Source organism: Ailuropoda melanoleuca, chromosome 12, assembly GCF_002007445.2.
Source record: "Ailuropoda melanoleuca isolate Jingjing chromosome 12, ASM200744v2, whole genome shotgun sequence".
Lineage (NCBI taxonomy): Eukaryota > Metazoa > Chordata > Mammalia > Carnivora > Ursidae > Ailuropoda > Ailuropoda melanoleuca.
This window is the reverse complement of record NC_048229.1, coordinates 77,465,645-77,492,731: the sequence shown is the minus strand read 5'-3', so window position 1 is coordinate 77,492,731 and position 27,087 is coordinate 77,465,645. Positions and strand designations below refer to the sequence as shown.

The 27,087-nt window shown below is 54.9% G+C and overlaps 1 protein-coding gene across 4 annotated transcripts in view; it reads right to left on the bottom strand.

The window, feature by feature from the left end:
- Positions 1-4,466: 4,466 nt before the first annotated feature.
- The window catches only part of ATP2C2 (ATPase secretory pathway Ca2+ transporting 2), an 83,056-nt gene continuing 60,435 nt past the window's right edge, over positions 4,467-27,087 (bottom strand). For all 4 annotated transcript variants that reach the window (XM_034672905.1, XM_034672906.1, XM_034672908.1 and 1 more), the window contains 20 exons: positions 26,528-26,677; positions 26,381-26,449; positions 25,965-26,040; positions 22,383-22,449; positions 18,593-18,717; positions 18,364-18,461; positions 17,406-17,507; positions 16,460-16,549; positions 15,711-15,812; positions 13,587-13,743; positions 12,265-12,435; positions 11,413-11,510; positions 11,267-11,317; positions 10,221-10,387; positions 9,554-9,622; positions 9,347-9,463; positions 7,849-7,996; positions 6,441-6,539; positions 6,150-6,291; positions 4,467-4,829 (listed from right to left, as the gene is read on the bottom strand). In XM_034672905.1, the coding sequence (XP_034528796.1) occupies positions 4,711-4,829; positions 6,150-6,291; positions 6,441-6,539; positions 7,849-7,996; positions 9,347-9,463; positions 9,554-9,622; positions 10,221-10,387; positions 11,267-11,317; positions 11,413-11,510; positions 12,265-12,435; positions 13,587-13,743; positions 15,711-15,812; positions 16,460-16,549; positions 17,406-17,507; positions 18,364-18,461; positions 18,593-18,717; positions 22,383-22,449; positions 25,965-26,040; positions 26,381-26,449; positions 26,528-26,677 (2,217 nt within the window). In that variant the 3' untranslated portion in view covers positions 4,467-4,710. The remainder of the gene's footprint in view (positions 4,830-6,149; positions 6,292-6,440; positions 6,540-7,848; positions 7,997-9,346; positions 9,464-9,553; positions 9,623-10,220; positions 10,388-11,266; positions 11,318-11,412; positions 11,511-12,264; positions 12,436-13,586; positions 13,744-15,710; positions 15,813-16,459; positions 16,550-17,405; positions 17,508-18,363; positions 18,462-18,592; positions 18,718-22,382; positions 22,450-25,964; positions 26,041-26,380; positions 26,450-26,527; positions 26,678-27,087) is intronic.

Below are 27,087 nucleotides of genomic sequence, written 5' to 3'. Positions count from 1 at the left end.
AAATCCACAGCAGGACAGGGCAGGACCCTGGGAGTCTTGCCAATTCTCCGACTTGAGGAGAGAATGTGACCATCCTGGGCTTGAAAGTAGTTTCTGCTCAGGCCGTGGGGGGAACAGGGACCAAGACAAGTCGTCTTTTTTATATTAATGGTAATTGTAACGTGTCTGGTGTTTGGAGGCACACATTTACGGAGCAGAACCTGCTGGAAGCTTTAAAGCACCGCACACCGGGGGCCCTCACGGCATGGACAGGAAGCCAGCCGCTCTGTGGCTCACACGGTCCTCGGGCCCAGGACTCCGAGGCTCTGGCGCTCTTGGCCGCGGTGGCTGTGGGAAGGCAGGAGCAGCCCAGGGAGCCACAGCAGCAGGTCACCAGGCCTTGTCCCGGGCCACCTGGAAGCAATATGGAGGCTGCCCCCCGCCCCCCTGGCAGTGGCTGGGGTCCTCGGGCCGGGGCTGGGCAGCTGGGCCGGGGGCGCTTTGCCGGTGGTGCTACACGGCTCTTACCGTGTCCCTCTTTGCACATTTGTGCCGCAGGGATGCCACCCCCACCCTGCCTGCCTCGCTGGGTCTGCCCGGCACTCAACATGCGAACATTGAAACAAAACATTGGAAACACCTACTGTGGGCGTGGCTTCAAGGTCACGGGAGGAAGGTTTGGATGAAGGTTTCAAAGAAGTGTTCTGGCCTCCCCAGCACTTGACACCAGCTGGCTTGTGTCACCGATGTTCCCACCTTGTCACTGAGAGTCTGTTCATCTACCCCAGACACGGAGCCTACTTTGGGGGCAGGGACTGGGCACAGTTTGAGAAAGGTGTGTCACCCCCCAAAGCCGGCACAGGGCGTAGCACAGGCTGCCATGTATCTTTCTCTTGTACAGGGTTGTCAATGTCACCAGATACAAAGGTGTTTGAGGATCGGGTCTGCTTGCTTCGCCCGACGTGTGGTGCAGTGCTGCGTTCTTAGGAGAGACCTGGGAGTTTGGGGAGGGAATGGAGGCTCTCATATGCCTCCTGGTTCTCCATGAACAGATGGTCTGATTCAATATGTGGGCCCAGCAAATGGGTCACCTCTGATCGCCAGCCTCAGGGCCTCTGCTGGGCAGGACTCAGGATCTCAGATTCTTTTCAGATTCCAAAGATTCCCTGAGACTCACCCCCCACCTTCCCTGTCCAGAGAGACTCATTCCTGATGGCCCAGCCTTGTCTGCGTCCTTCCAGGCAAGCTCTAGACCACGGTCCCTCACGCAGCTCTCAGCCTGTCCCCCATGGGCCAGGCTCCCAGTTCCTAGAAGGTCACAGTTCCCTGGCCTCCAGTCCAGGCTCACCGGAAATTATCAGTTTTAGTTGAATGATTTTAAAGGTATCAAATAACCATATTTTTTAAAGCTTTTTTTAGAATCTCCTTGAAGATGAAACACATTTAGCAAAAGAATAAGAACAATAACTATAAACACAAAAAGACTCATTAACTTCAGGTGGACAGTATAGTGATTCAAGCACTTCTCTACATTACTGTGGGCTCATGACAGGTGTGCCATTCATCCCCAGCACCTGTTCCCCTCATCTCCCCACCCCTCCCCTCTGGTAACCATCAGTGTGTTCTGTATCGGTAAGAGTCTGTTTTTTTATTTCTTTTTTTGTTCATTTGCTTTGTTTTCTAGATTGTACTTATAAGCAAAATCATATGGCATTTGTCTTTCTCTGACTTATTTCACTTAGCATTATACTTGCCAGGTCCATCCATGTTGCTGCAGATGGCAAGATCTCATTCTTTTTAAAGATTTTATTTATTTGAGAGAGGATGAGTTAGGTGGGTGTGAGGAGCAGAAGGAGAGAGAGAAGCATGCTTCCCCTGAGCGGGGAGCCCGAGGCTCCATCCCAGGACCCTGCGATCATGACCTGAGCTGAAGGCAAGCACTTAACCGACTGAGCCATCCAGGGGTCCCAAGATCTCATTCTTTTTACACCTGAGTAGTATTGTCGGGGCGCCTGCGTGGCTCAGTCAGTCAAGCGTCCAGCTTTTGATATCAGCTCAGGTCAAGATCTCAGGGTGGTGAGATCGAGCCCTGCATTCCTTGCACGCTCTTTCTGCCCCTCCTCCCTTTTCATGCACGCACGCTCTCTCTCATAACAAAGGGGACGATCTCATTCTCTTTATGGCTGAGCAATAGTCCATTGTGTGTGTGTGTGTGTGTGTGTGTGTGTGTGTGTGTGTGTGTCTGTGTGTGTATACACACACCGCCTTCTGTATCCATTCATCTGTGGATGGACATGGGCTGCCTTCATGTCTTAGTTATTACAAATAATGCCGCAATAAACACAGGGGCATAAATCTTCTTAAATTAGTGTTTTCATTTTCTTTGGTTTCTCAGAAACTTAAAAATAGAATTACCACACGACCCAGTAATCCCACTACAGTGTATTTACGCAGCTTTTATCTTTGAGGGATGGTCTTGTGGGGTCAGGCCTAAGAACTCTGCCTAATCCTAGATTCCAAAGATTTTTTTCCCCCATTTTTCTTCTGGTTTCGATCTGTGGCTCATTTTGAGTTAATTTCTGTGGAAGGCGTGAGGCTTGAGTCGAGGGCACCTCTCGCAGGTGTTCCAACACCATCGACTGAAATGACAGTGTTTTCTTCATTAATTTGCTTCCGGATTGTTGTCCAAAGCCACGAGATTTCCTTTCTGGGGGAACGGTTTAAACGACGTCACTGTCCTTACAGGTTCTGGGACTGGTCCGGCCACTGCGGGTTACTGGGTTGCAGCAGTTTGTGGCGGTCGAGGAACTGGTGTATTTCCTTTACCTTGTTGCATTTCTATGCCTGAGAGTCTCGGTCTTACTGCTGGAGTACCGAGGGAGTGTCGCGATCAGCCACCTCCATTCCTAATATTGGCAATTTGTATCTATTTCCTTTGGGTAAACTTCTAGCCAGACTGGCCATTTTACTGATCTTTTCAAAGAACTAGCTTTTGATTGGATTGTTTCCAAATCAAAAATCCTTGACGTCACTGATTCCTGCTCTTTCCTATTTTTATTCTGGTGAATGTCCCTCTGCCGCTGAGGGATCAGAGTTCTATAAATAGGAGTCAAGGTAAGTTGCTTAGCGGTGTTCAGATTTGCTATATTTTGATGAAAAGATGGTTTACATTTGTGTATAGTCTGATTCACCCATTTTTCTTTATGGTCACAGCATTCTGAGTCTTAGTAAGATTTCACCCGTCCCTGTTACTCGTCGTTACCATTTTATCTTTTACACTGACAGTTCACGTCGGGCTGTTTTGCATGGTGTTGTAGTTAATGATTTCTGTATTTATTAAGGATTAAGAGTACTTTTTGATGTTGTTACTGTAAGTATCAGTCGACCCTGGTTGTCCTTGATTATTTAAGGGGCAGCACGGTGCTTGGAGGGGCCCCTGACTCAGAGCCCCAGTGCAGCAGGCCGTGTGCTCAAGGCTTGGCAGCTGCTGGGCGAGTATCACCCCTGCCTGAACGGCTTCCTCTCCAGGCAGCGCCCGTGGTCATCTCGTAGGGGTGAAATGCGTGCATCTCCTCATTTAGCTCTGGTGTCACTAGCCGGGGGGTGGGGGGGAGGGACCCCAGGCCATGCATCTTCCTTCCAAGGAATCTGAACTTTGCCTGGGAGCGGCAGGGGTTCACTTGGATGTCCCTCCCCCTGGTCTGGCCCAGGTGTCACCACCCCAGGCAGGCGGTTTGGGCCGTGTCAGTTTGGCCAGGCTGTGGTGGCCAGCTCTTTGGTCACATACCACTCCAGCTGTTGCCGTGAGATATTTTTTAGGTGTGCTTAACATTTCAGTCGTTGGCTTTGGATCATGCAGTTTGCCTTGGTAACGTGGGTGAGCCTCAGCCAATCAGCTGAAGGTTCGAGAGACAGCCCTGGGATGCCTGGGAAGGAAGGAGTCCCAGGTCAGCGCACTCTGCAGCCGCCAGCCCCTGCAGTCGCGTGAGCTGGCCTCTTAGAACAAGGCTGTGTCCCTCCCTCTGCTCATAACTGGGGGCGGGGGTGGTGGTTACAGCTGCGGCCTCATTTCACGGACGCGGGGCCTCCACTGCTGCTCCTCTGTGACTGCTGCCGTCCCTGCTTGGTGGTCTCTACGAACAGTCCTGGGGCTCCTCCTCGGGCAGCTGGGAAATGCTCCGGGTCCCAGGGCGGGAAGGGAAGGCCCTTTACTGTTCACCTTGGCAGATGGGGTCTTGGTTCAGGCTGCTCAGGGTGGGGCCGTTGTTGCCGAGGACGTGGTCGTGAACAATAGGCTGTGTGGGTTTCCAGAAGTGGCCTAAGGCTTCGCACCTGGCCATGCGGGGGGAACACGCTACCCAGGTGCAGCACGCCACAAAACGCCGCAAAGCCCCCTCCTGACGACTGCGGAGACGGGGCCTCCGAGCGACCAGGAGCCCCCGTCTTCCTCACCCGTGGGCTGGGGCACAACTATGGAGGCAGCCATGGTTCATACAAATCACTGCGATTTAATAAATAGCGAGGTGTTTCAGTGCGGTCTGCTCCCAGCCCGTTGCAGAGCCTGGGGGAGAGACGGGGACGGACGCAGGCCTGGGCTTTCCAAGCAGCAGAGCCCAGTGAGGGGCTGACCGCACGGTGTCCTAAAAGCACCCCTCTGCCGCAGGGCTGGGGGAAGGGCCACGGTCACGTAAAAATATAGATTATTTGCAGATTTTACACAGGTGGGGTCCACTAGATGTCTTCTGGGGGAGTCTGGGCTTTCTTGGCTCTGGCAAAGAATCTTTCACATAGTTTGAGGAGCTCTGAGAAAATGAACACGGAGGAGGCCAATCCAGTTAAAAGCAACAAATCTGCAAGAAGGTCAAAGGAAGAAAGGAGTCAGCACAGGTTGAACCCCACTGGCCTCCTGCTGGACTCCGCCCGGAACAGGGGCTGTGCCCGGCCAGGCCCCTGGGGGGTTGCCAGCCAGCGTGCGGGAACCTCGGCCCGGAGCTGCCTTCCCCCAGTTTTGTCTTCAGTCACTGAGACCCCAGAGGTGAGTGGGGAGGACCCGGGGGCTGAGGGCCAGACCCTTCCCTTCCCGGGAGCAGATCTCCTCAACCCAGGGTCCTAAATGCTGCCGAGCCAGCTCCACCAGGCCGCCCGCTCTTTCCAGGTGGTTCCGGGGCTAGGGTGGGGGTGTGTTAACCACCTCAGCTAGAACAGGACCCCCACCCTCCTCCCACCCGTCCTGAGGGCAGATGCCCCGACCCCTGCATCGGGCGCCCAGGGCAGAACCATCCTGACTCATACCCTGGGATCAGGGGAAGCTCTGGGGATTGACCCACTGGAATCTTACTGTCAGAACCTTCCCTGGCTCCCCCTGTTGCCAACATTTCAGTACAAACATGGTGCCCAACCAACCATAGGCAGGGCATTGCCTTTAGATCTGGTAAAGCTGCCTGGATCCCCTGTAGAGAGGAACAGCCATTAACGTTTTTACTTCTTGTCTGTGGCTGTAGGGCACGCAGTGGGGACCCACGTGGACCCTGCCACTAGATGTGGGGGAGGAAAGAGTGGACAGTCCCATCTGGCTCAGACCTGTGTCCTGACCTGGGGATGTGCCCCATCCCCGGCCTCCCCACCTCACGCTCACCCTGGGGGGCTCCCACCCCACAAGGGGCCCTGGTCCCTGGTGCTCTTCGGGAGACCTCCTCCCCCTGGCCTTCCCCTCTTCCCACTTCTGCTGACGGTCATCTCAGCCTGAGGCAAAGGAGCCCCGGATTCTACACAGGGCAGGTGTGCTCCATGTTCGGGACAGCCGTGGGCGTTGTCATGTCTCTCCAGGCGAGAACTACTAGGTGGCTTGCTCCCTGTCCTGAGGTAAGTGGGTGTCCACGGCCACTGGGGGCAGAGTGAGGCCAGACTGTTCCCCACCACGGTGCAGCCCCGGGCCTTGCTGGACGTGCTGTGTGTGCCCTGAGCCGCCGGCCTTGGGACAAAGGGGCCAGGAGGCCGTGTCCCCTCCTGCCCTTGGTGGCCCTCCTGACAGAGGTGTGGCTTCCTCTGGTTCCCCGTGTGCTCATCCCCCAACACCTCGCCCTCCCCCGCAGTGCCCACCATAGTGTGCAGGCAGAAGGGGGGGCAGGTGCCGGCCCCCACTGCCCCTCCTCACGTCCCCTCCCACTCACCGAGGGCACCCAGGTTCTCCGTCTGGAAGACCTTCTGCAGGGGTGGGACGTAGATCACAGCCAGCTGCCCCAGAATTGACCCCAGCACCGAGTACAGGAACATGGGGTTCCGGAGAAAACCGATCTCAAATATCAACTTGGTCTGCAGGAGGAGGAGAACACGTGTCAGCTGGGGCACGTCCCTGGCTGCTTCCAGAGGCACCGAGGGCCGCAGGCCCTGGCCACATCCCTCTCGCTGAGAACAGGATGGGGTCCCGCAGGGAGAGGCGGAGAGGGCAGCCCGGGGCTCACCTGAGAGCGGCAGGTCAAGGCATTGAAGAGGTCGAAGAACACAAAGCAGGTGAAGGTCATGGTCGTGGTGCGTGGGGTGCTGGCCTTGTCCGCGGGGATCTGGAACAACGGGCACGGGCTGAGCGGGGCCGGGAAGGCTGGGTGCTTCCCAGGCTGAACTCGCCCTGCACCTAGAGCCGCAGGGAGCAGGAACTCCAGCCGGGGCCTGAAGCGCCCGCGGGCAGCAGCCTTACTGGGAACTGACCAGAACCTTCCCTCGGTCCAGAGGAGCTGGTGTAACAGGGGACACGTGGCTGATGACCACCTCTGCCCCAACCACAGCCAACCCCAGAAGCTGGAGAGGCCAGCAGCCCTTCCTCAGGAATTTCGGCTGCCCCCCACACCCGAGCAGAAACCTTGCACAAAGGGACTGTCCCTTCCTCCAGCAGGTGACATTGCCTCCTGGAAGGTGACGGTGCTACAGCCGCGTCCACTGAGCAGAACATCCCTGCCTCCAGGAAGGTAGGGGATGGAGACCCCCCGCAGCTCCGGCAGAGCCCGCCCCCTCCCCGGCGCTGGGCTTGGGCTTGGGGCAGGTCTCACTCCCCTTGGCGTCGCAGGGCCAGGCCTGGAGCCGCAGGGGAGACGGACTCACATTCTCACCTGAGCTTCCCCCTGCCTGGGGGAGCTGGAGGTGAACCCTTCCTGACTGGGCTTGTCTGCTGGACCAGGGTTCTCCCCAGACTCCCCTGGGGGCGGGAGTTAGAGCCCGACCCTGGAGTCCTGGGGGCGGGGGTCCAAGAATCTGGATTTCGTATAAGGTCCCAGAAGAGCGGAGGCTGGGGTGGGGACCCTGTGCTGAGGGCCGCTGTGTGACCCCAGAGGGGCCTGGGTCCCCTTCCCCACCAGGTGGAGCACAAAGGCTGGATGAAGGGGGGGAATCGTCACCTTCCCTGGCACGTGAGAATTTGGGAAAAAGCAAGGCTGCTCCTCTAGGGGGTGAGGCTAGAGAAAAACTGAGACTCCGTGGGGCCCAGTGTCCCATCCCCCTTGCTGCACATGGCACCTGCCTGGTCCTCCAGCCCGAGCAATGCATGTGGACACGGGGGCCACCAAAAGGGGACCCAGAAGTTTCTGCAAATAATCCCCTCCAGGGAATAAGGACTTCCTTTCAGTAGATTTCAAACTGTTCCCCGGTGTCAACAGCCAGCAGCGTCAGGCCCCCTTTAGAATAAAATCTCGTTTCTTTTCCACGCCTAGGAGGCTTCCTGTCCTTCCGCCCCGTTCCCCCTCTGCCACATCAGCTCCTGGCCCCCTGTACGTGTACATGTGTCTCCCCGTCCGAGCCTCGGCGCCAGGGCCCCGAGTCTCCCACCCCCGGCTGAGTGAATACCGGCTAAGCGAGCGTGCGCACGCGGACCAGGCTCACCTCTTTCCAGAAGATAAACAGGGTCCCGCTGAGGATGACGGCCGCCGACAGGAAGATCTTCAGGATGAGGGCTCTACCGAGGATGGTGTCCTTGACGTTTCGCGGTGGCTGCTGGAGGGTGTCTCTGTCCACCGGTTCTACGCCCAAGCTGCTCGGAACACGACATGGGGCACCCTGACGTAAGCTCCTGGGAAGGGTCACTTCAGACAGCCGGGCAGCGGTGGGACAAGCACCTCTGAAGTGGGTGCTGACCTGCCAGGCTCAGGTCAGCTCCGCGGGCACCACTGGGGGAGGGCAAGCATCCCCAGGTTTTCCCCGTGAGCTGGGGCTTACGGGGACTTCTCTGTCTGCGCTGGAAGCCTCCCCTCCCATCCCCTGCCCCCTCCCTAACCGCCCAGCCCCTTCCACGGTGCACCCCACCCCCAGCCTGAGCCCCATGGGCAGCCGTGCCCTCCCCCATCCCTGAGCACAGTGAAGGAAAACCTCCCCCAGGGCCGGGCCCACCACCGTCCTGGAACCACCCCGGGTCCCCCCTCATGCTCAGGTAACTTCCCTCACAAGGGGATCCCCAGTGGGCTGGAGAAATGGGACCCACGCCCTGCCCACCACAGAGCCCCCCACTGACTGAGGGACACCGGCCTCCGGCAGACTGTGGAGCAGCAGGACTGGGGCTAGACCAGCAGAAGGCGGTATGGGGGGCACTGAGGAAGCGGGCTGGGGGGGCCTACTTCACTCCTGGCCCCGCTCCCAGCATATTAAATAGGTACCCTCCCGCTGGGCAAAGTAGGACTCTGGCCCCTGGCAGCTGTAACTGGTGATACCGAAGTAATAACACGTACTATGTACCAAATACGTAACGATCAGATGGAACAGCACGTGCTGTGTGCCCGAACACACTGGGATGCCTCCCCTGCTCACGGGGGTCTGTCTCCCCGACTCCAAAGGCCATTCTTTCTCCTGCACCATTCAGCTAGCCTAACACTCCCTTCTCATCCATCCATCCAGCAAGTAACTCACTGACCAGCTATTGTGTGTCAAGCACCGTGCTAGGAGCTGGGGTTGCTACAGGGAACAGAACCACGAACCTTGCCCAAGGGGAGATGGAGCATAATCAGATAAACAGGGACATGCGTGTGTATTTTCTCCTCTGAGGAAAAATAAAGCAGGGTAAGGTGAATGAGCGCCAAGAGGCTGCTGTTAGAGTCATCAGGGAGGACTTCTTGGAGGTGGTGACCTGAAGAGAGGGACTGAGCCATGAAAGCTGCCCAGGGAGAGCATCCCTCACCGACCCTGGCTGCCCACGCGGGCACTTCCTCCCCTGCCCGGGGCATGCTGAGGGCTGTCTTCCTCCCCATGCACCACTCTCAGGCTTTCTCGGACTCCTGGGGACAGTGACTGTTTGCACCCGCCCTCTGTGCCGGGGCCCGAGGCTGCGGCGGGGGGCAGCCCCTGGAGTCTGCTGGAAGTGGCGCAGCTCCCAGCCAGGCCGGCACCTCACCTCTGTGCCGGCGGCCCGTCCATGATGATGTTGACCCACAGGATCTGCATGGCGTTGAGGGGGCTGGGCAGGTTGCACACGGTGGACAGAGTGATGAGGCTCAAGGCGGAGATGCTCCTGCGGGGCACACACAGGGCACGGTCAGCGGTGCCTGCCAGACGCACGTGCAGCCCCTGACGGCGCTGGGAGCCACTGGCCGTGACTTACGTGCTCAGCTGAAACCGGACAAAGTTTTTGATGTTATGAAAAATCCCCTTGCCTTCCTCCACCGCGTTCCTGCAAGACAGGGGAAAGAGTTTATGCACAAAGAGGGGCCGCTGGAAAGGTTCCGGCACCTCCGTTAGCCGCTAAAGGAAGCGATGGTGTCACCAGAGATGGCCTCGTGCTGGGGCGCCCCCTCCTGTTTCCCCTCACGGCTCAAGGACACGCGTGCGGAAGAGGATATGTCCTGACCGGCACCCAGAGGCGCGGGGGACTGGACCGCAAGCCACCATCCCCCTTCTGCCCCAAACCTGAAGATGACTCTCCCACCCGAGCCCGGGACTCCAGCAGCACCCGCCTCGGTGATTCACCCACCGGAGGCACAGCGAAGCCAATCGAACCTGCTAGTTAGACGCCGGCACGGCCAGCGGGGGGAGTGAGGAAGCCGAGATCATCTGTGGTATTTTTAGAAAACTCTGCAAAAGTCCTTTAAAAAACCTGATCTAGAATCACGAATGCAGAAAACTGCCTCACCCTTTTTTCTACTAAAATTTTTTTGCAAAAGAACTGAAATTACAGAATTACTTATTAACTGCATCGTATGGCTTCCCCCCACCCAAGGAAAAGCGCCAGGCATTTCTGCCATTAAAACACCACCTATGGAGCAACTTACATGATGGTGGAGAAGTCATCGTCCACCAGGATCATGTTGGCAGCCTCTTTGCTAACGTCTGTCCCCGTCTGCCCCATGGCGATCCCGATGTCCGCGGACTTCAGGGCGACCGCGTCATTCACCCCATCCCCTGTCATGGCCACGATCGCCCCCCATTCCTGCAAAGCCTTGGGAAAGAAGAGGCAAGTGAAGGCTGCAGCCCTTCCAGAACCTTCCTTCCCCCTGGATACTCTGCCTCTCCCACTGCATGGCCAACAGCAGAGGCCCCTCTTTGGAGTCAGCTGGCTGGAGTCTGAATCCCAGCCCCCCACCTGCACCAGCTGTGGGAACTGGGCAAGCCCGAACCTCTCAGCCTCAGCTTCTCCATCTGCAAAGTGGGGGCAGCTGTCCCCCCTGTGAGAGCTACACCAAGACCGCAGGTGTGAGGCTCATATGTGTTGTCCATCTCCATTAACAAATACAAGTCAACAACTTACCCCTGAAACCACACAGTGCCCAGTAAGTGTTAATGTTTTCTCTTAGGAATAACGTGCATGGAGATTTGCTCCCTAGAACTAACCTCCCCCCGCCAAATAGCATAGAGGATAAAGCAGCCCGGAGCTGCAGAGCACATCTGCAAAGTGCACACGTGGGAGGCCGAGCAGAGCAGCAGGGCCCTCCTCCCCGCACTCGCAGAAAACCACACCCACTCTCTCCCGGGCACGAGCTGTGCGGCAGGCGCTCCACGGCCTGGCCTCCTCTAACCCCCTGATGTCGCGCATACTACCGCCCGTTTACAGATGGGGAAACTGAGGCCTGGAGAGAAGTAACAAGAATGATGGCAAAGAGCCCTCGGCTAACAGAGGCTAGCTGCTTCCTATCGTTCCCTCTGCACCACCCAGGTCCCGCTCCTGTTTTGATGTGCAGGGCAAAGGTCACCCTGTCCTCCTCCCCCCAGTCTGAGGACGGCCCACGCTCCCAGCTTGGGCCCTGGACTAACCCCCCGGAGCAGAGCCCCGCCACCGTCCTGGACTGGCCCTACCAGACAAATGAGGCACACCGCGAACCTTAATGATTTTGAGCTTGTGCTTTGGGCTGGTCCTGAAGAAGACAGACACCTGGATACAGAGGCACAGAAGAGCAGATTCCGTGAGCTTGGAGCTGAAACTCTCCCCCCTGCCCCCCCCACGAGACCCCCCCGGGAGGACCGCACCTTCCCGACGCAGTCAGCCAGCTCTTCCTGCTCCATGCCGTCCACCTCCTCCCCGGACATGGCTTTCAGCTTCCCGTTGCACAGGCCGATGCTCCTGCCTGCGTGGTGCGGAGAACCCTCACTGCCCGCTGGCTCCCAGGCCCGAGACCGCGCCCACCCCTCACTCCACCTGCCTGACGCCACCCCCTGCCTGGGCCACACACAGTGACAAGAAGAAAAGCACGATGGCGACCATCCACTGAGCGCCTGCCATGTCACATGATCTCAACGCCATCCACGGAATTTAATGGCAACAGAGGCCTTGTTATCCCTGCTTTAGAGGTGAGGAAGGGAGGGAAGGGACTCCCCCGAGGTCACAGAGCTGGTGAGGAATGACGCTGGAACCAGATGTGGTTTTGTCTGATTCCGGAGTCTCTGATCTTCTCTCGGGGCCGGGTGTCTTGCGACAGAGCGAGGAGCAAACCAAGGTGTGACACCCTCTTACAGCAGTAAGTGCAGTGACAGGAGGAGGGCCGCTGGCCCTCTGTGGGCGAAGAGCCGAGAGGTCTGAGTGGCTCCATGACTTGCCAAGGGCACATGGCTTGGCAAAAGCCAGCCCAGAAGTGAACACGGGGAATGACGCTGCCCGGGAAGAGGAAGTAGCTCGGGGTGAAAGCCCCCAGGGCCATGGGAGGTTGGCAGCGGACACGAAGGCTCTGCCCCCTCCGGAGGACCTGCCGACATTTTAGGGCCAACCGTGTGAAGGTGGAGCGCCAGTCGTGGGAGCTCACGGTCACTGTGCGCGGCCCTGCCGAGGCTGGTGGCGGCCCCACCCCGGCCCCACGCCCCACCGGCTGCCCGCCCCCCGCTTACCTATGGCAGAGGCGGTCTCCAGGCCATCGCCCGTTACCATCTTCACCGACACGCCCGACTGACAGAGCACCCGCACCGCCTCCTTCACGCCAGCCCTCGGGGGGTCGATGATCCCAACGAGCCCCAGGAAAGTCAGCCTCCCCAGCTCGGGCCCAGAAGCCAGGGCCAGCACTGAGGAGAGACCAAGAGCCACAGGGGGCCCACCAGGGGCCATGAGTCCCCAGGCAGCGCGGCCCCTCCGCGTCCCGATCCTTATCTGCCTGCGCGGGCCAGCAGCTCGGACGGCCCTGGGACAGGCACGCAGACACAGCCTGACCAGCGGCAAGTAAAACTCCGGTCTGCCCGTAGCATACATCCCCACCGCACCCCAACCAGAGGGGTCAGCTGGAAGTCTGCAAGCTGGCTCTTCTGGCCTCCGCTATGGCCACCTGCCCTTTCAGGGGAGCAGCTGCCGGGGAAGAAAACATGCAGGAGGGCACTATGGGTGACAGGCGCTGTCTGCTGGTTTGTCCTGGCCTTGACTCCTGGGGACCAGTGCTCCCAGAGGGGGTGTCGTGAGAACTGACCTTACTTTGTCACCTTCCCAATACTGGAGGGGCCGTGGCCCTGAGCGGGCGGTGCAGGTGCCTTCCTCCCTGCCCCAGCGCTACCCTCCCCGCCCTGCTAGCTCCGGCTCCGTGGATCGGGACGCCGTCACCTTGCACACTTGTCAGCAAGCTGCGAGCAATCTACCACGTCTGTTTCCTGAAGGGGAAAACCAAGGCAACTGGCACCCAGCCCAAAGCGTCTCACTTTCCCCACAGAGAGAAGACAGGGGTTCCAGAGTGTTTTTAAATACTTTCTCTGACTGTACAGGCTGACACATGGCGCTCTGGGAAACGTGAGCTTTCATGTTCAGCTCAGTCAGGGAAGGCGCTGTCCCTGGTGAGGAAAATTGGAAATGGCCAAGGAATGAAATGTCTGCCTTGATTTCAAAGAGCTTCGGGTTTTCCTGACAATAAGCTGAGCAAGAAGACCAGTCAGGAAAATCGATGTTTCTGGTACACCTCATTCATCTGTCTTAGAAACATCAGGAGGGAGGCGCCAGCTTTTCTCACACACACGAGCTGCGTCTGGACTAACAGGTGTCATGTGGTGGCTGGGCTGGGGGGCTGCCTGTCTTTCATCTGCCCATTCATTCCATGCTTGCTTTACTTTCATTAGCACACCGCCCGACTGCCGTTCTGATCGATCCCCTTACCAAGAACCCTACATTAACGCACTTGAAAAGTCAGTGTTATGCTCGTACTTAAAGGTCGGGGCTGGGGACCAAAGGTACTGACCACGCAGGCCAAGCAAGCCCATCCTCTTCTCCTCCTGCTGGCAGAAGGACCTCTGTTGGGGTGTCAGGGGCAGGGGGATGCCTCCGTTGTTGTACATGGTGCAGTAATTAATCACTTCTTCAAAGGCTCCTTTCATGAAGTAAATGTCTTCCTGGTCCTTGGAAAAGAGAAGAAAGTCCACTGTCAGTGGAGGCTTCAGCTTTTGGTGACCGTCACCCTGTGCACACAGATGCTCACGGCGGGGCTATTTCTAGTGGACCGTTATTGCTTACCGACACAGGACAGGGTGAATTACAGAAAAGCCTCATGACAGAACACCACACAGGCCACAGAAGGATTGAGGCTGATCTTTGATCTGCACCTGACTCTGTGAAGTCCCCTTGCTCATGTCAGTGAGAGCATCCCATGCATTTCGTGAACCGGTCATACCCCAGGCACTGGTACGCCTTTTTGTGCGGGATTGCGTGCTAGATGTCTATTTCACGGGCAGGTATCTTTCTGTTTGGTTCACCCCTGCACGTGGCTCATAACAGGGGACCCAAACAAGCCCCTACCCGTTTTCCTGCGTATTTAAGCTCTGTCTCCTATAGACGGTAAGCTCCGCGCAAAAGGTGCTATGCCCGTGTGGGGCACACTCTGTCCCCGGAATTAGCAGAGAGCCTGAATGCTCCTGGCGGGCAGGGAATGAGCTTGTATGAACTGATACGGAAAGATGTCTAAGACACCACCGTAAGGGGAAAAAAAGCAAATTACAAACACTATACAGCATGACCTAGTTTTAAAACTACCGCTCCATGTGTTGCTATGTGCGTATTTAGAACCTGGAATATTCCATCCCAGACTGTTGGGGGGGGCGGTGATGGGTCAGGAGAGAAGAGGGGCAGAATCATAAGGAGCTCCCATTTTTAAAGTCACATTTCTATAATTTATTTCAATGAGAATATATTACCATTGTCTTTGGGGAGAAAAAAGATTTGAAGGTATAAACATATTAAAAATGTGTAACCCCTTTTAACCAGAGAAGATTCATACACCCATCCACTCGTGGCAAAGGCCTAGAATGCGCTGGCCAAGGCGCCCACCGCCTGGAACAACAGAGAAGGAATCTTAGCACGAGCAAGATGTGACAGGTTCCAGCGAGAGTGGGAGAGAAGTAAATGGCTGGAGGAAAAAAGGTGGAAAGCAATACAAAAACCTTAAAAAAAAAACAAAACACAAAACCTTTGATTGTAGAGAATCTGAAAAGCTACAGCAGGGTAAAAAAGAAGAGGGGAAAAAGAAGTCGGCTGTCATCGCCAGCCAGGGACAGCCATGAGGAGTTCAGTGTATGTTCCTCTGGTCCCTCAAAGGAGGCGCACACACACGCGTGTGTATGTGCACACGTGATGCGTGAGCTCACCGTTCGTACCATCTGTGCTGGGTGCTGGGATGCTGCACCTCCCGACCCCCTCAGGAAGGAAGGACTGTCCCCACCTGGTGAGGATCAAAGACGCTCCTAGCTGTAAAGATCTCGGCACCAGGATGTGAAGGAAGGACCCCAAGTTAGCAAGGGGGTCGCTGTTAACGGTGGGAGCGTGCATCAAAATTCCCAGCAAACACGGGTTACTGGCTCTACTCCTGATTTTCTCTTAAAAGATTTTATTTATTTGAGAGAGAGAGAGATTGCGAGCTGGGGGGAGGAGCAGAGGGGGATGGAAGAGGAGAGGAAAGAATCTCCAGCAGACTCCGTGCTCAGCACGGAGCCCGACACAGGACTCAATCTCATGACCCTGAGATCATGCTCTGAGCCAAAACCAAGAGTCAGACACTTGACCGACTGTCCCACCAGGCGCCCCGCACTCCGGATATTTCTGACTCTGAGGTTCTGAGTGCAGCCTGAGAATCCGCATTTTAAACAAATTCCCAGGCGATGCCGCTAGTCCAGGAAACCCACTCTGAGAACTACTGTTTCAGACAAAAATCTCAGAAGAGAACCCAAGATAATCAAACATCTAATTGCTATCAACCGTATTTTCATGTATTTGAAACTTTGTAGAAGCAGCTAGGAGCTCTAAACTCTTGATGCCTGCATTTTCCTTTCTTTGGGGTGTAGGGGAGAGGGTAGGAAGGGGCAGAGAAGCTCACCTCATTCTTGGGGCTGCATTTTACTGCCATCCATTTCTGCTCCGAACTGAATGGAATCTCTTTTTTTCTCACGTACGCATCTTTAATATCACTTAAGTCCATCTAGGATAGTAACATGCAGGCTCCCAGTGAGTCATCCTAAACCAATCTCCATGCAAAGCTCAGTCCACTTAAATTATTCATTATTCAAACCATTTCCGGCAGATGAGAAATCCAAGCACTGAGCTCACAGAGAAAGGCCATTTGCTTTCAAATGAATGTCCCACCCGGGAAAAAAAGACATCGATTCTTTTGTTCAGGGACAGAACCCCTCGCCACCCCACCGCCCACCCCTTCGGCACCCAGGGGCAGCCATTCTGCGCGTGGCACTGGACACAGGGTGGGGCGTTTCTGCCAAGTCACAGACTCGGTCTGACCTCAGTCCCCTGCAATCAGTCGAATGCATGAAAAGGAAGGGGTCTTTCCTGGAAGGGGCTCGGGGTCTGCCAGGAAGGTTGCATTCCTGTCTCCCCAGCACCTCCATAGGGTCTGAGCCACAGGGCACCCAAGGATTCATACGGGATTGCTAGGAAAGCTGGCATGGAGAATGTTCCAGAGCCACATGGCATGTCAGTGACGGCCTAAGGACGTTTGGGGCCACTCTTTCCCGTATTACTAAGCTTCCCCATTCCTCATCTGCTCAGACACGAGCTCGAATTCTGCCACTAATTCAGCCCCCAGTGCAAGAACTCCCAGTGCAGGGTCCCTACCTTCATGGCCAGGGCGATCAGCGCACCTTCCGTGGGCTGTCCCATCACAGCATTATTTCGGATGACGGCGTTGTTGGCCACACAGCCTGCCTGGAAGGGAGGGATTTCCGAACGTGTGTCGTTAATGTTCAAAGCTGGCACCCCCTGGGGTCCTACTAAAGACTTGAACCATTTTAGGGGCGGGGGCTGGGGTGGGGGTAAGGAACAAAATCCAGCGGAGTCCCGCTCTTCAGAAGAAACACCGGAAATATTTGCCAGCTGCTGAGTGCCGGCTGTCACAAGGCCCTCATGAGGTGGCATCATGGGGGGCGGGGAGGCTGGGGTGATGGGGCGACCGCTAATGGGTACGGGTTTCCGCTTGGGGTGATGAAGTGTCCTGACATTAGGTGCAGCGGGGGCTGCACAACTTGGCGAATGTTCTAAAACCACTGAACTATACACTTTAAAGGGTGAACTCCATGCTATAGGACTTGACGTCTCAATTACAAATGATAACCAAAAAAGACAGAAACAAACACACAAAAAGAGTGTGGGGGTGAATCCCGGCTCCCTCCCTCACTGGCAGGGCGATCCCGGGCACTCTGGTCTCCTCTGTGAGCCCGTTAGACGACGTGTGGATGCGGACCTCGAGGGCACCCGGCGTGTGGGAGGCACGAATACGGCGAATATCGCCGGATCAACAACGAAAGCAGACGCACTGTCCCACATTCGATGAGCACTTTCTCTAGGCAGGCGTCCCTTGAAAGCCTCTCCAGCGGGCAGGGAGGAGGACAGAGGCTCCAGCTCTTCTCACCTCCCGTGTTTCCACCTGTTTCGGAGCCACTGGGACACCTGACCCCTGGGGTGTGGCCCAGGTGTCACCAAGAACCAGCTGGCCCTTTCTTCAGAGAGGATCCAACCAGCTCCTCTTAAATGCGTATTTCCACTGTGTGGCTTTGACACTCACCTCTACTAATTTCCCCACCGAGACGTTGCTGAACTCCTTTATCACTTCCTTTGAGGGTAACAGACAGACAGTCCCTTTGCCGTTATACCCAACTCCGCTGACCTGCAGGGTGAAGCCAGAGACGTTGTCACCTCGTGTCAATAATACGCTCCCCCCGTTGTCCCATCATCTCTTTTCTGGGGGACCCACCCCAGGGACAGAATCCTACCCACGAACAAGGCTTCAAGCACGAGGATGTCCCCTGCACGCGGTGCATTCATCAGAAAACCTCACTAAGCGCCAAGCGCTAGACATTGCAGAAACCTTCCTCAATGGGACATTCAGCAGCCAGGGAAAATTATGGTTAAGAAAACGAAGTGATAGCACAGAAGAGAGCTTATGTTCTAGAACGGAGGGAGGCAAACCTTCCCTTAGGGAGCCAGATAGCAGATAATATAAGCCTTGGCAGACCATGAGATCTGCCACGACCATGGAGCTGTGTGCCTGGGGCATGAAGGGAGCCATTGCCAGACAACACGTAAACCACAGGTTTACGTGGCACTTTCCAGAAAAATTCTATTTACAAAACAGGCACTGGCCCGTGGGATGTCACTGCTGACCCCTTCGTCTGGAAGTTTTGTGAAAAACCTCCAAGGATAGAAAACGGCATGTTCAGGGAGCTTACAGCTATGCCAGAGGCACAGGGGAGAGACTGAAAAACCCAAAGGGACCGTCATGGTTCATTTATCCCAGGTGGTTACGGGCGACTGCTGTTTCGGTTCTATAGTATGTAATGAGCTTATCATTAAAAGATAACCACAAAGAAATAAGGTTGGCTCCCTCAACTCGGTCATGCTCCTTGCTGCAAACTGTACAATAACCCATTTTTGTTTCTTCCTTATTGCTTTCTAGAAGATTCCATGTACTTTTAGGAAGGAAAAGGGCTGTCTGGCACCGTGTACTGCGGTGTGGGGCTCACCTCAGCATGGAGCCCATCAGACGTCACCAGCTGGGTGACGGTCATCTCATTGGCAGTCAGAGTCCCTGTCTTATCCGAACAGATGACATTGCAGCAGCCTGCCACGAGACAACCCGAGTGCAGGAGGAAGAGAAACCATCACCATTCATTCTCAGGCTAATGAAACACCACAGCCGAACCACCACCCCTTCAATCCCATTTACAAGACTCCAACCCCAGAGTCCTTTACCTAAGGTCTCCACGATTGGTAACTTCTTCACAATGACGCGTTTCCTGGCCATCCGCAGCACTCCCAGGACCAGCGTCACCGTGACAACGATGGGCAGACCCTCGGGAATGGCAGCCACAGCCAGGCTGGATCAAAAGGCCAGACAGGTCACCTTTAACATATGCACTGAAGGATGACATGAATCCCAACTGGGTTGTCAACACTTTGACCCAGTGAGGCATGTCTCTGGTGTCCCCAACGTCCCTGGACTAGTCTCTGTTCCCAATCCCATGATGCACCTGTCTCCTTCAGCATCCATGGCTCTGAGTTCTCTTGGTGTAAAACCCTGCTCTTGGGAATGGACCTCCCCTATCAGATATCCACACTTTAGCATAAATTAGTCTCTCCATTGCTTTGCCTCTTTAAGCACTTTTGCACTTAAATTACTGTTATTTATTAAAGAGAAAGGTCTTTGGTTTCTATGAAAGGAATTTCCAGAATTAGGCAGTAAGTAGAAAATGGAATTTTTTGGTTCAGAGGGTCCTCCCTGAGTCCCCTGAATTTCACTTTTCATTGGTCTAGTTGTTTAGACACTTCTGGTAAGGAAGCCAGACAAGGAAATTAAGGTTGAAGAAGGTAGAGTGGCAAAGCCTTGCCTTTGACTATTGTAGCAGAGCTGTTTGGGTGTCTGTTCATTTCATCATTATCCCTCCAACTCTTTCTGTACCATGTGACCCCACCCTCCCATAGCCACAGTTGATTGCATCAGAAGAGAACATGTGACCCCAGCTGACCCAATGAGCTTCTCTCTCAGGAATCTGAATTGGGATAAAGTGTGTGGATCCCTTCTTGTGGGCAGTGTGCCACCATGGGATGGGATGGTAAGGAGGGGCTCTTTCTGCCTCAAATTTGGCTCCATAACATCATGGCGGACTGATTCCCTATTTCACACCCCTAAGCAGGCATGGATGAGGCAAAGGGCTGGTGTGGGGCTTCCCTCTGACCTCTAGCCAGTGGGGGAGGCTGAAGTTTTGGGGCCAGACTGGAGAGGGTGCCTCTCTGCAGAGCTGTGGGTGAGCACCACCAGCCACACCCCACCACGGCTCACCCTCTGCACCAGGACATCCAGCAAAGCCCATAGGCATTCAGCAAATATTTGCTGGACAAACAGATAGGAATGAGTGAATACAGGCACACCTCAGAGGTACTGCGGGCTTAGCTCCAGACCACTGCAATAAAGCCACCATCCCAATAAAGTGAGTCAAATGAACCTTTTGGTCACCAGCGCACATAAACGTTATGTTTACGCTGCACTGTCATCTATTAAGGGCACAAGAGCATCATGTCTAAAAACCCAAAGTATATCATTTAATTTAAAAATACTTCATTACTAAAAAATGCTGACAATCATCTGAGCTTTTAGCACACCGTGTCACTGATCACAGAGCACCACAAAAAATAACAATGAAAAAGTTTCAGATATTGCGAGAATTACCAAAATATGACCGGAGATGTGCAATGACCTAAAACTATCGGGAAAAATGGCCCCAATGGACTTGCTCGACACAGGGGTGCTACAGACCTTGAAGTTGTGAAAAACGCAGGATCTGCAAAGCACAATACAACGAGGGTCGCCTGCACACACACAGCACCGGCCGAGCGCACAGCGAGCCTCCGACGGGCCTCCTTCATCGTCAGGAAGCCCGGCTGCGTCACACACGCCTATCCTAGTTCATCAAAGCTAAGACATGGCTGACGGTGAAGGATGCATTATCTGTACCGCCAGAAAGAAAAAGTACTGCCAATTAACCATATGGTGCAGTCTGACCTCAAAGAAGTTAAAGTGTGAAAAAAGAAAGTGAGTCTCAGAATCAAAGAAATATGGTCCGTGAATGCTGGCCTCTTCTCAGAAACAATGGAGCATTCAGGGGCAAGTTACATGAACCAAGATTACTGAATTTGGTCAGGCGACTGTGCCTGGTTTCTATGGTGACAGCAAGAAGGCTTCCTTGGTTTTATGGCACCGTCTGACAAGACTAGCTGAGCAAACATTTGCAGAGGGCTAGGATGAGGACTTTCCCCCATATGGTGTGGGAAGGGCGTTTTTGCATGTACTTGGATGCTTGCATAATAATAAAAAATTAATCCACAAACTAATAAAGATTAGCATAGACCAGGAAAAGCGAGTATATTTTGGATCATGAATGTTCCTTGAGGCAGAGGGCATTAGGACGAAGTGTTTAAAAGAACAGTTCTCCTGTTACTTGGAGACTCTTCCTTACTAGCTGTCCTGCTATTTCTACCTTCTGAGTCAGTGATTTCGAGCAGGTGACTCCGCTAAAAATCATCTTTTCAAAGTCACAAGTGAAACGGACAGAGTAAATTTTCTCTGGCAAGGGTACCACGGACTAGTGGGAGAAGTGAGAGGGGAGGGACGTGGAGACCGGGGACCAGAAGGAACCAGCAGGGATGGACACGGGGACTTTTCTGTCATTTCCTTGGAAATACTGAATAGTCGTCTTGGCTCACGGAACTTTCTGTGGTTTATAAGATGGGAATGGAATGTGCCATTATTTCGGGGAGGTTCTCAGGCGTCACAGCCCCTGAGCGCGCTGCCAGGGCCCGGGCTCCTCTGCCCCTCCACCACCACCCCTGCGTCTGACGGCTTCGTCACCTGAGCACTCCTGCCGGGGGCTCAGCCTTCTTCCCTGGCCCTGCCTCTTGCAGGAGCCCCAGCGGGGCCCCCACTTAAAGCAGCATTAGCACCCCCGGGAGCTTGTCAGGAATGCAGAGTCTCAGGCGCCCCCAAGAGCCACCGAGTCAGGGCACTGGTGATGGGTGCTGAGCAAGCTTTCCCCAGGACCTTCCGTCCTCGGGCTCATGTCGGAGACCCTTACTCTACAATGACCCACTCTTCCAGGATGCCCATCCTGGCCTCAAACCCCACATTCCACAGCCAGCTGCCCACGCCCCCGGAGCCCCCTCTGGGCTGCAGCCAGCTGGGGCTCACAGCCCTGTCACCTCCTGTGTCTAGGTCAAGAATGGCCAACACGTTTCCAAAAGAATAGTGGCGACAGCCAGCATGCCATGTGGAGGACTCTGATGACATTATTTAGAATCAGGCGGAAAGGGGCCCATAAGTGGCTGGCAATATGTCCCCTAACTGACTCCACTGTGTGGTTCTGCTCATGGAGCCCAGCCAGTCCCTCCTGGGGTCCCAGATGCCCACAGCTCGGTCCCACCTCCCCACTGAACCTCTTCCCGCCTTCTCCAGCAGGCTCCTCCTCGTCTCCACTCCCACCCCTCAGAGCACCTTCCCCGGCCACCTTCCCAGGACAGGTCTCTTCCCACCTCCCTTTACTCTCTCTGCAGTTGTTCCCTTTGTAGCCTTCAATGTAAATTGGGATTATCTCATCAACGTCCACTTGACTCGTTCACACTTACTTTCCCCGCCAGCCCGCAAACTCTGATCTGGCTCCTGGCTCCGTCACCCTGGGTGACACAGACAGTGAACGGGCGCTCCACTAGTGTCTGCAGGGCCAAGGCCAGTGGCTGGGGGCCGGCGAGGGGAGGCGGCACGCAGGAGAGCTCCTGTCCTGCCCCAGAGGCTGCGAGGGCACCACCACGCGGAGTAGGCTGGCCTCCACTCGGTTTAGGCCAATACATTTGTCCAGAGCCACAGGACCAGGGAGTGGAAGAAACAGGCTTCAAACAAACCCGCTGCATTCTCGCCCAGGGCCAGGGTCCTGCTCCCCCATCGGCCCACCTTCCCTGCCACCCTGGTGAGGGGAGGTCGGCGCCGTGCCCTTACCTGACCCCGATCGTGAACATGCTGAGAAGCTGCTTCCCTTGCAGCCAGCCAGTGAGCATGATCAAGCCTGGGAAAGAGACCAGAAGTGTGCGTGTGCACGCACGTGTGTACACACACACACACGTACGTCCTCAGACATGCAAATGTGTTTCAAACGCATTCCCTTAAAAGACTTTCAGGAATAGATGCGTAAGGCAATGAGTAAGAACCCCAAGGATTGTAACTATTCTCCTGTTTCTTCTTAAGACCTTCCGCACCTGCAAAAAGGGATGGTTTCACTTCCTCAGGCAAGGACAAGCCAGTTCAAGAAGGAAGCGATCAGCCAGTTAGCTAATCTCCGGCTGTTTGCAAATAGTTACAGATAATTCCCACACTCTCCCCAGGTGCCCCATGTGCAGGGACGCCCCCCGAGGTCCGGGATGTGGCAGATGCCAGCTGCTCCTGCGATGCACAGATGGGCCCATTTCTTACAGGATTGTGTCCTGCCGCGTCCACCATTAAACACATTCCCTTTTTCCCTTCCCTCCCTCATCATTCACCCAGTGTTTCCTAACAGCAGGCACGGTGCCAGGCCCAGGACACGCGGACCCTGCCAGAGAGGGACCCTCGGGTCAGAGAAGGGGCACAAGTCACGCTGGGACCCGTGAAAATGCACACGATGTTCCGGCAATGGGGAAAAGCTCTGGGGTCCCAGTGCCTGTATCTGTAAGGTGGGGATAAGGACCATGTCTTCCTCGAGGACTTGTTTCAGGACATAAGATGCAACAGTCTGCTCGAAGTGCTCAGCACAGCTCCTGCCTACGGCAAACGCCTGGTGGCTCGCTGCTGTTGCCTTTGGCGTCAGAAGAGGCAGGAAGGTGAGCAGAGTCACCCGGTGGGCCTCGGAGGACTTACCAAGGAACAGCAGCTTTCTGTTGCAGGGGACGGGGAGCCAGGGCAGGTTCTGTGCTGGGTAGTAGTGGTGTGTGCATGTGTGTAGGGTGTGTGTGTGTGTGTGTGTGTGTGTGTGTGTGTGTGTTGGGGGGGTGGCGTCACAAGATCTGATTTGTTAGGGTTTTTTCATACAGTAATCAGTGGCAGTAGGCAAATGAAACCTCAGCTGGAACCCAAATGAATCCAGATGCAGAGACTGGAGAGGCAACTCTATTAGAAATAGGGGGTGGGGTGCTGAGCCTGCAGCCCCAGGCCCTGGGCTCCAACCCCACCGTGGGGGTCCCTGCCAGAAGCTGGAGCGTGCCCACAGGCCCCCCAGGGGTAGCAGTGCCCATCACTTCCCAAACCCACACTCAGTGACTTCAATACATGGGTGGTTTGAAAGTGGCCACGTGGGGGGTATTTACACCACAGAGCCTGGCAGATGTTTCTCTCCCGGGAAAGCTGGTTCTTAAGCACTGCCCAGCCCACCACAGCTTCCCAGCATCTCCCCCGTGGGCCCTGCAGGGATGGACACAACCCAGTTCCAAAACGCCCACTCTGCTGGAGCAGCTCTCAAAATATTTATTAAGGGCGCCTGGGTGGCTCAGTCAGTGAAGAGTCTGCCTTCAGCTCAGGTCACGATCCCGGGATCCTAGGACTGAGCCCCACATCGGGCTCCCTGCTCAGTGGGGAGTCTGCTTCTCCCTCCCTCTGCCCCTCCCTCTGCTCGTGCTCTCTCTCAAATAAATAAAATCTTAAAAAAAAAAAAAAAAAGACTATTCTTTGCTTGTGGACCAAACAAAAAACAGGTGGCAGACTCAATTTGGTCCAGGAGTCATAGTTTGCAATCCCCGCACTAGAGAGCACAAGCGGCCTCCGGGCAGAAAGGACTGTGTGGGCATTCCACTCTCCCAGAGAGGCCCAATCAATATGCAACCCCAAGCATGGTCAATGAATGGCAATGCACTGGCCTCTTTCCCCACCTGTCCCCATGACGGCCATCAGGAATCTGTCAGAGTCCTCCTTGCCACCAAGCAGAAGCATGACCTCAAAATGCTGTCACAGCTCAGACCCCAACTAATCGAGGTCAGACTTGGCAGGTTAAGATAAAACCCATCTTCCATTATGGCTTCAGGACAAAATAGGGTGGGAAGGAAGGAAGAAGGCATAGAGCTACTTCCAAACAGTAAGCCTGGCGATTTAGCCAACTCTGAGCACTTAAATCCAAAGTTGAAATCTGGGAAGGTGACTAGACACTGGAATTTTGGGAAGGGGTGCCCAGTGAAGAAGGGTGAGCAGGTCTGTTCCCAGCACAACAGAATTGAAAGCCCAGACTCCAGACCACATCCCCTTAACCTCTCTGCTAAATTCACTACCTTTTAGAAGTTGCAAAGGACTGCAGATCCCCTCCATGCCTTTGAATATACCCTTTGCTCTGACTGGAATTCTAGATTCCCTCTTTTTTCACTTGGCAAACTCCTACTTATCCCTCAAGACCCAGTTTAATGTCACCTTCCCCTTGGAGCCTTCCCAACTCTCCCCCTCAAGATTAACTGCTACCTTCACATTTCATGTTTGTTCATGTGTCTGTCTCTTACTGGCCTGGGGTCCTTCAGAGGGGAGAAGCCGTGTTTGACCCATCTTGGTAGCCCCTGACCTGATCCCAGTGAGTAGCGTGTCATAAGACACTCGGTAAATGAATTCATGCATCTGCGTGGCCCAAGGACTACAAGTGTTTCTAGGAGGGAGAGCTCTTTCACGAACTGTCTCTGGCTCCACGGTTTTAGGGAGACTCACTGGGACCACCTCTCATCACTGCCTGTGCTATGGGCAGGGGGTTGTTGGCTGGTTCCCTTATTAACTCGTTGACTCAACAAGTGTTGATCGAGAATGTGCCATGGGCCAGGAGCCCACGGATCCTTAAAGCTGGGCGTGAAGAACAGAGAATCAAAGCCAGAGCTGGAGATGGCAGGAAGGAGCCGGTGAAGGGGCCAGGGCGGCCCCATGGGGATACGCAGGCTTAAGACCTACATTTGGGTTCGAGCGTCATATCGATGCTGTTCGGTGTATTGCCGATGGCCAAGAGGCATAAGCCCAGGCACAGCCTGCTTGGTGGCACAGAAATATGGCTGGGTGCACCGCTGAACCACACCTCCCAGTCTCCTTTGTGGTTAGGTAGGCCATGTGACTCCATTCTGGCCAATCAAGAATGGGCCAAGGTGATGACCTCACTTGCCGGCCCGTGCCTTAAACATTTCCCACATAAGCCTCTGCGTTCCTGCATTGCCCACTTGCTGGATGAACAAGTGAGGAGAACGGCCTCTCTCTGAGGACCTGGAGGCTGAGAGAGCAATCATACGGTAGGGGCCCAAGACCCTGAGCTGGTATTTGGAGGGGACCTACCCAGGAAAGCCACTCAATCAGGAACGTGCCCACGGACTGTGGTGTGAGCAAGAAACACACCCTGACCATGGGAAGCCATTACAATGTCAGGCTGCGTGTCACAGTTAGCCTGGGCTAACCCAGAAACCTCTTGGTGCCATTAGAGTCTCCAGTCCCATCCCTCGGTCCCCACCCAAGTGAGCAGCACGATATTTGAGAAACAGCCATGGCTGCTCAGGACAGCTCCCCTCTGTCCCCTGGATCCAGCGCAGACGCTCCACTCACCAATGATGCCAAACGAGAAAAGCGTCAACTGCTTCCCCAGCTTGTCCATGCTTTTCTGTAGTGGGGTCTTAGGCGTCTGAAAGGATGAGAACAACGGGTTTATGAGAGGAGACCCCAGTAGCTTCTGCCTGGCTTTTTCGTATCTTGAGTAGAGTGATGATTCCACAGGGGTGCACGTATATAAAAACTCACTGACCTCTACACTAAGGTCTGTGCATGTTACTGGCTGGAAGTTATATCTTGACAACAAACTCCTAGTAGATGCTGTTCGATAAATTTTTAAAAGCGTGAAAAGTGTGAACTCGTATTAACCACATCATCCTCATTCCTAAGGAGGGAGCCGGGCTGGTATCAGTAGCCGACAGTAATCTCAAACCCCAGCCTACAAGAAAACCAAAGCCCCCACTGGCCCTTACCTCTTCAGCCTGCATCATCTTGAACACTTCTCCGAACTGGGACCTTTCCCCTGTTCCAATCACGACTCCCTGTGTTCAGGAGAGAGGAGCGTGAGGTCTGAGGCTGGAAGCCTGCTGGTGAGGGCGGCCAAGGTCCCCGGGGCTTACCTTCCCCTTCCCGTACTGCACCAGCGTCCCCATGAAGACAATGTTGCTCAGAGTGCTGAGGTCCCCTCCGCCCGTCAGCGGGCTGTCCGTCTTACTGCATGGCTCGGCTTCTCCTGTGAAGCTGGACTCGTCTACCAGGAGGTCTGTGACCTAGAAGGGGAAAAGACAATGGACTCTGCCCCTTCAGCCTGAGAATGGATTTTAAAAGCACAGAACGGATCACTGTTCCCCTGTAAAACTTCTCAACTGGGAAGAGTGTCCTGTGCATAAGAGATCGTGCCCCTGACGGCCAAGAATGAGTCCTGAGCACTGGGCACCTACATAGCGGGCATGCAGCTCCAAGCAGAAGACGTCCCTCTGCTAGGACCTGGAGTCGGGTTGTAAAGGAATTTTTGCCTGGGTTACCTGTACTGACCTGGCAGGATACTGAAATGAAGTCTTTCCTAAACAAACTCCTAAGACTATATTGGCAGGGAAAAAAAATTAGGTTCCTGGGGACCATCCCTGATACTAACGGTCACTTCTAAAATCACAAACGAGAAGCCCCTGAGTTTGATACG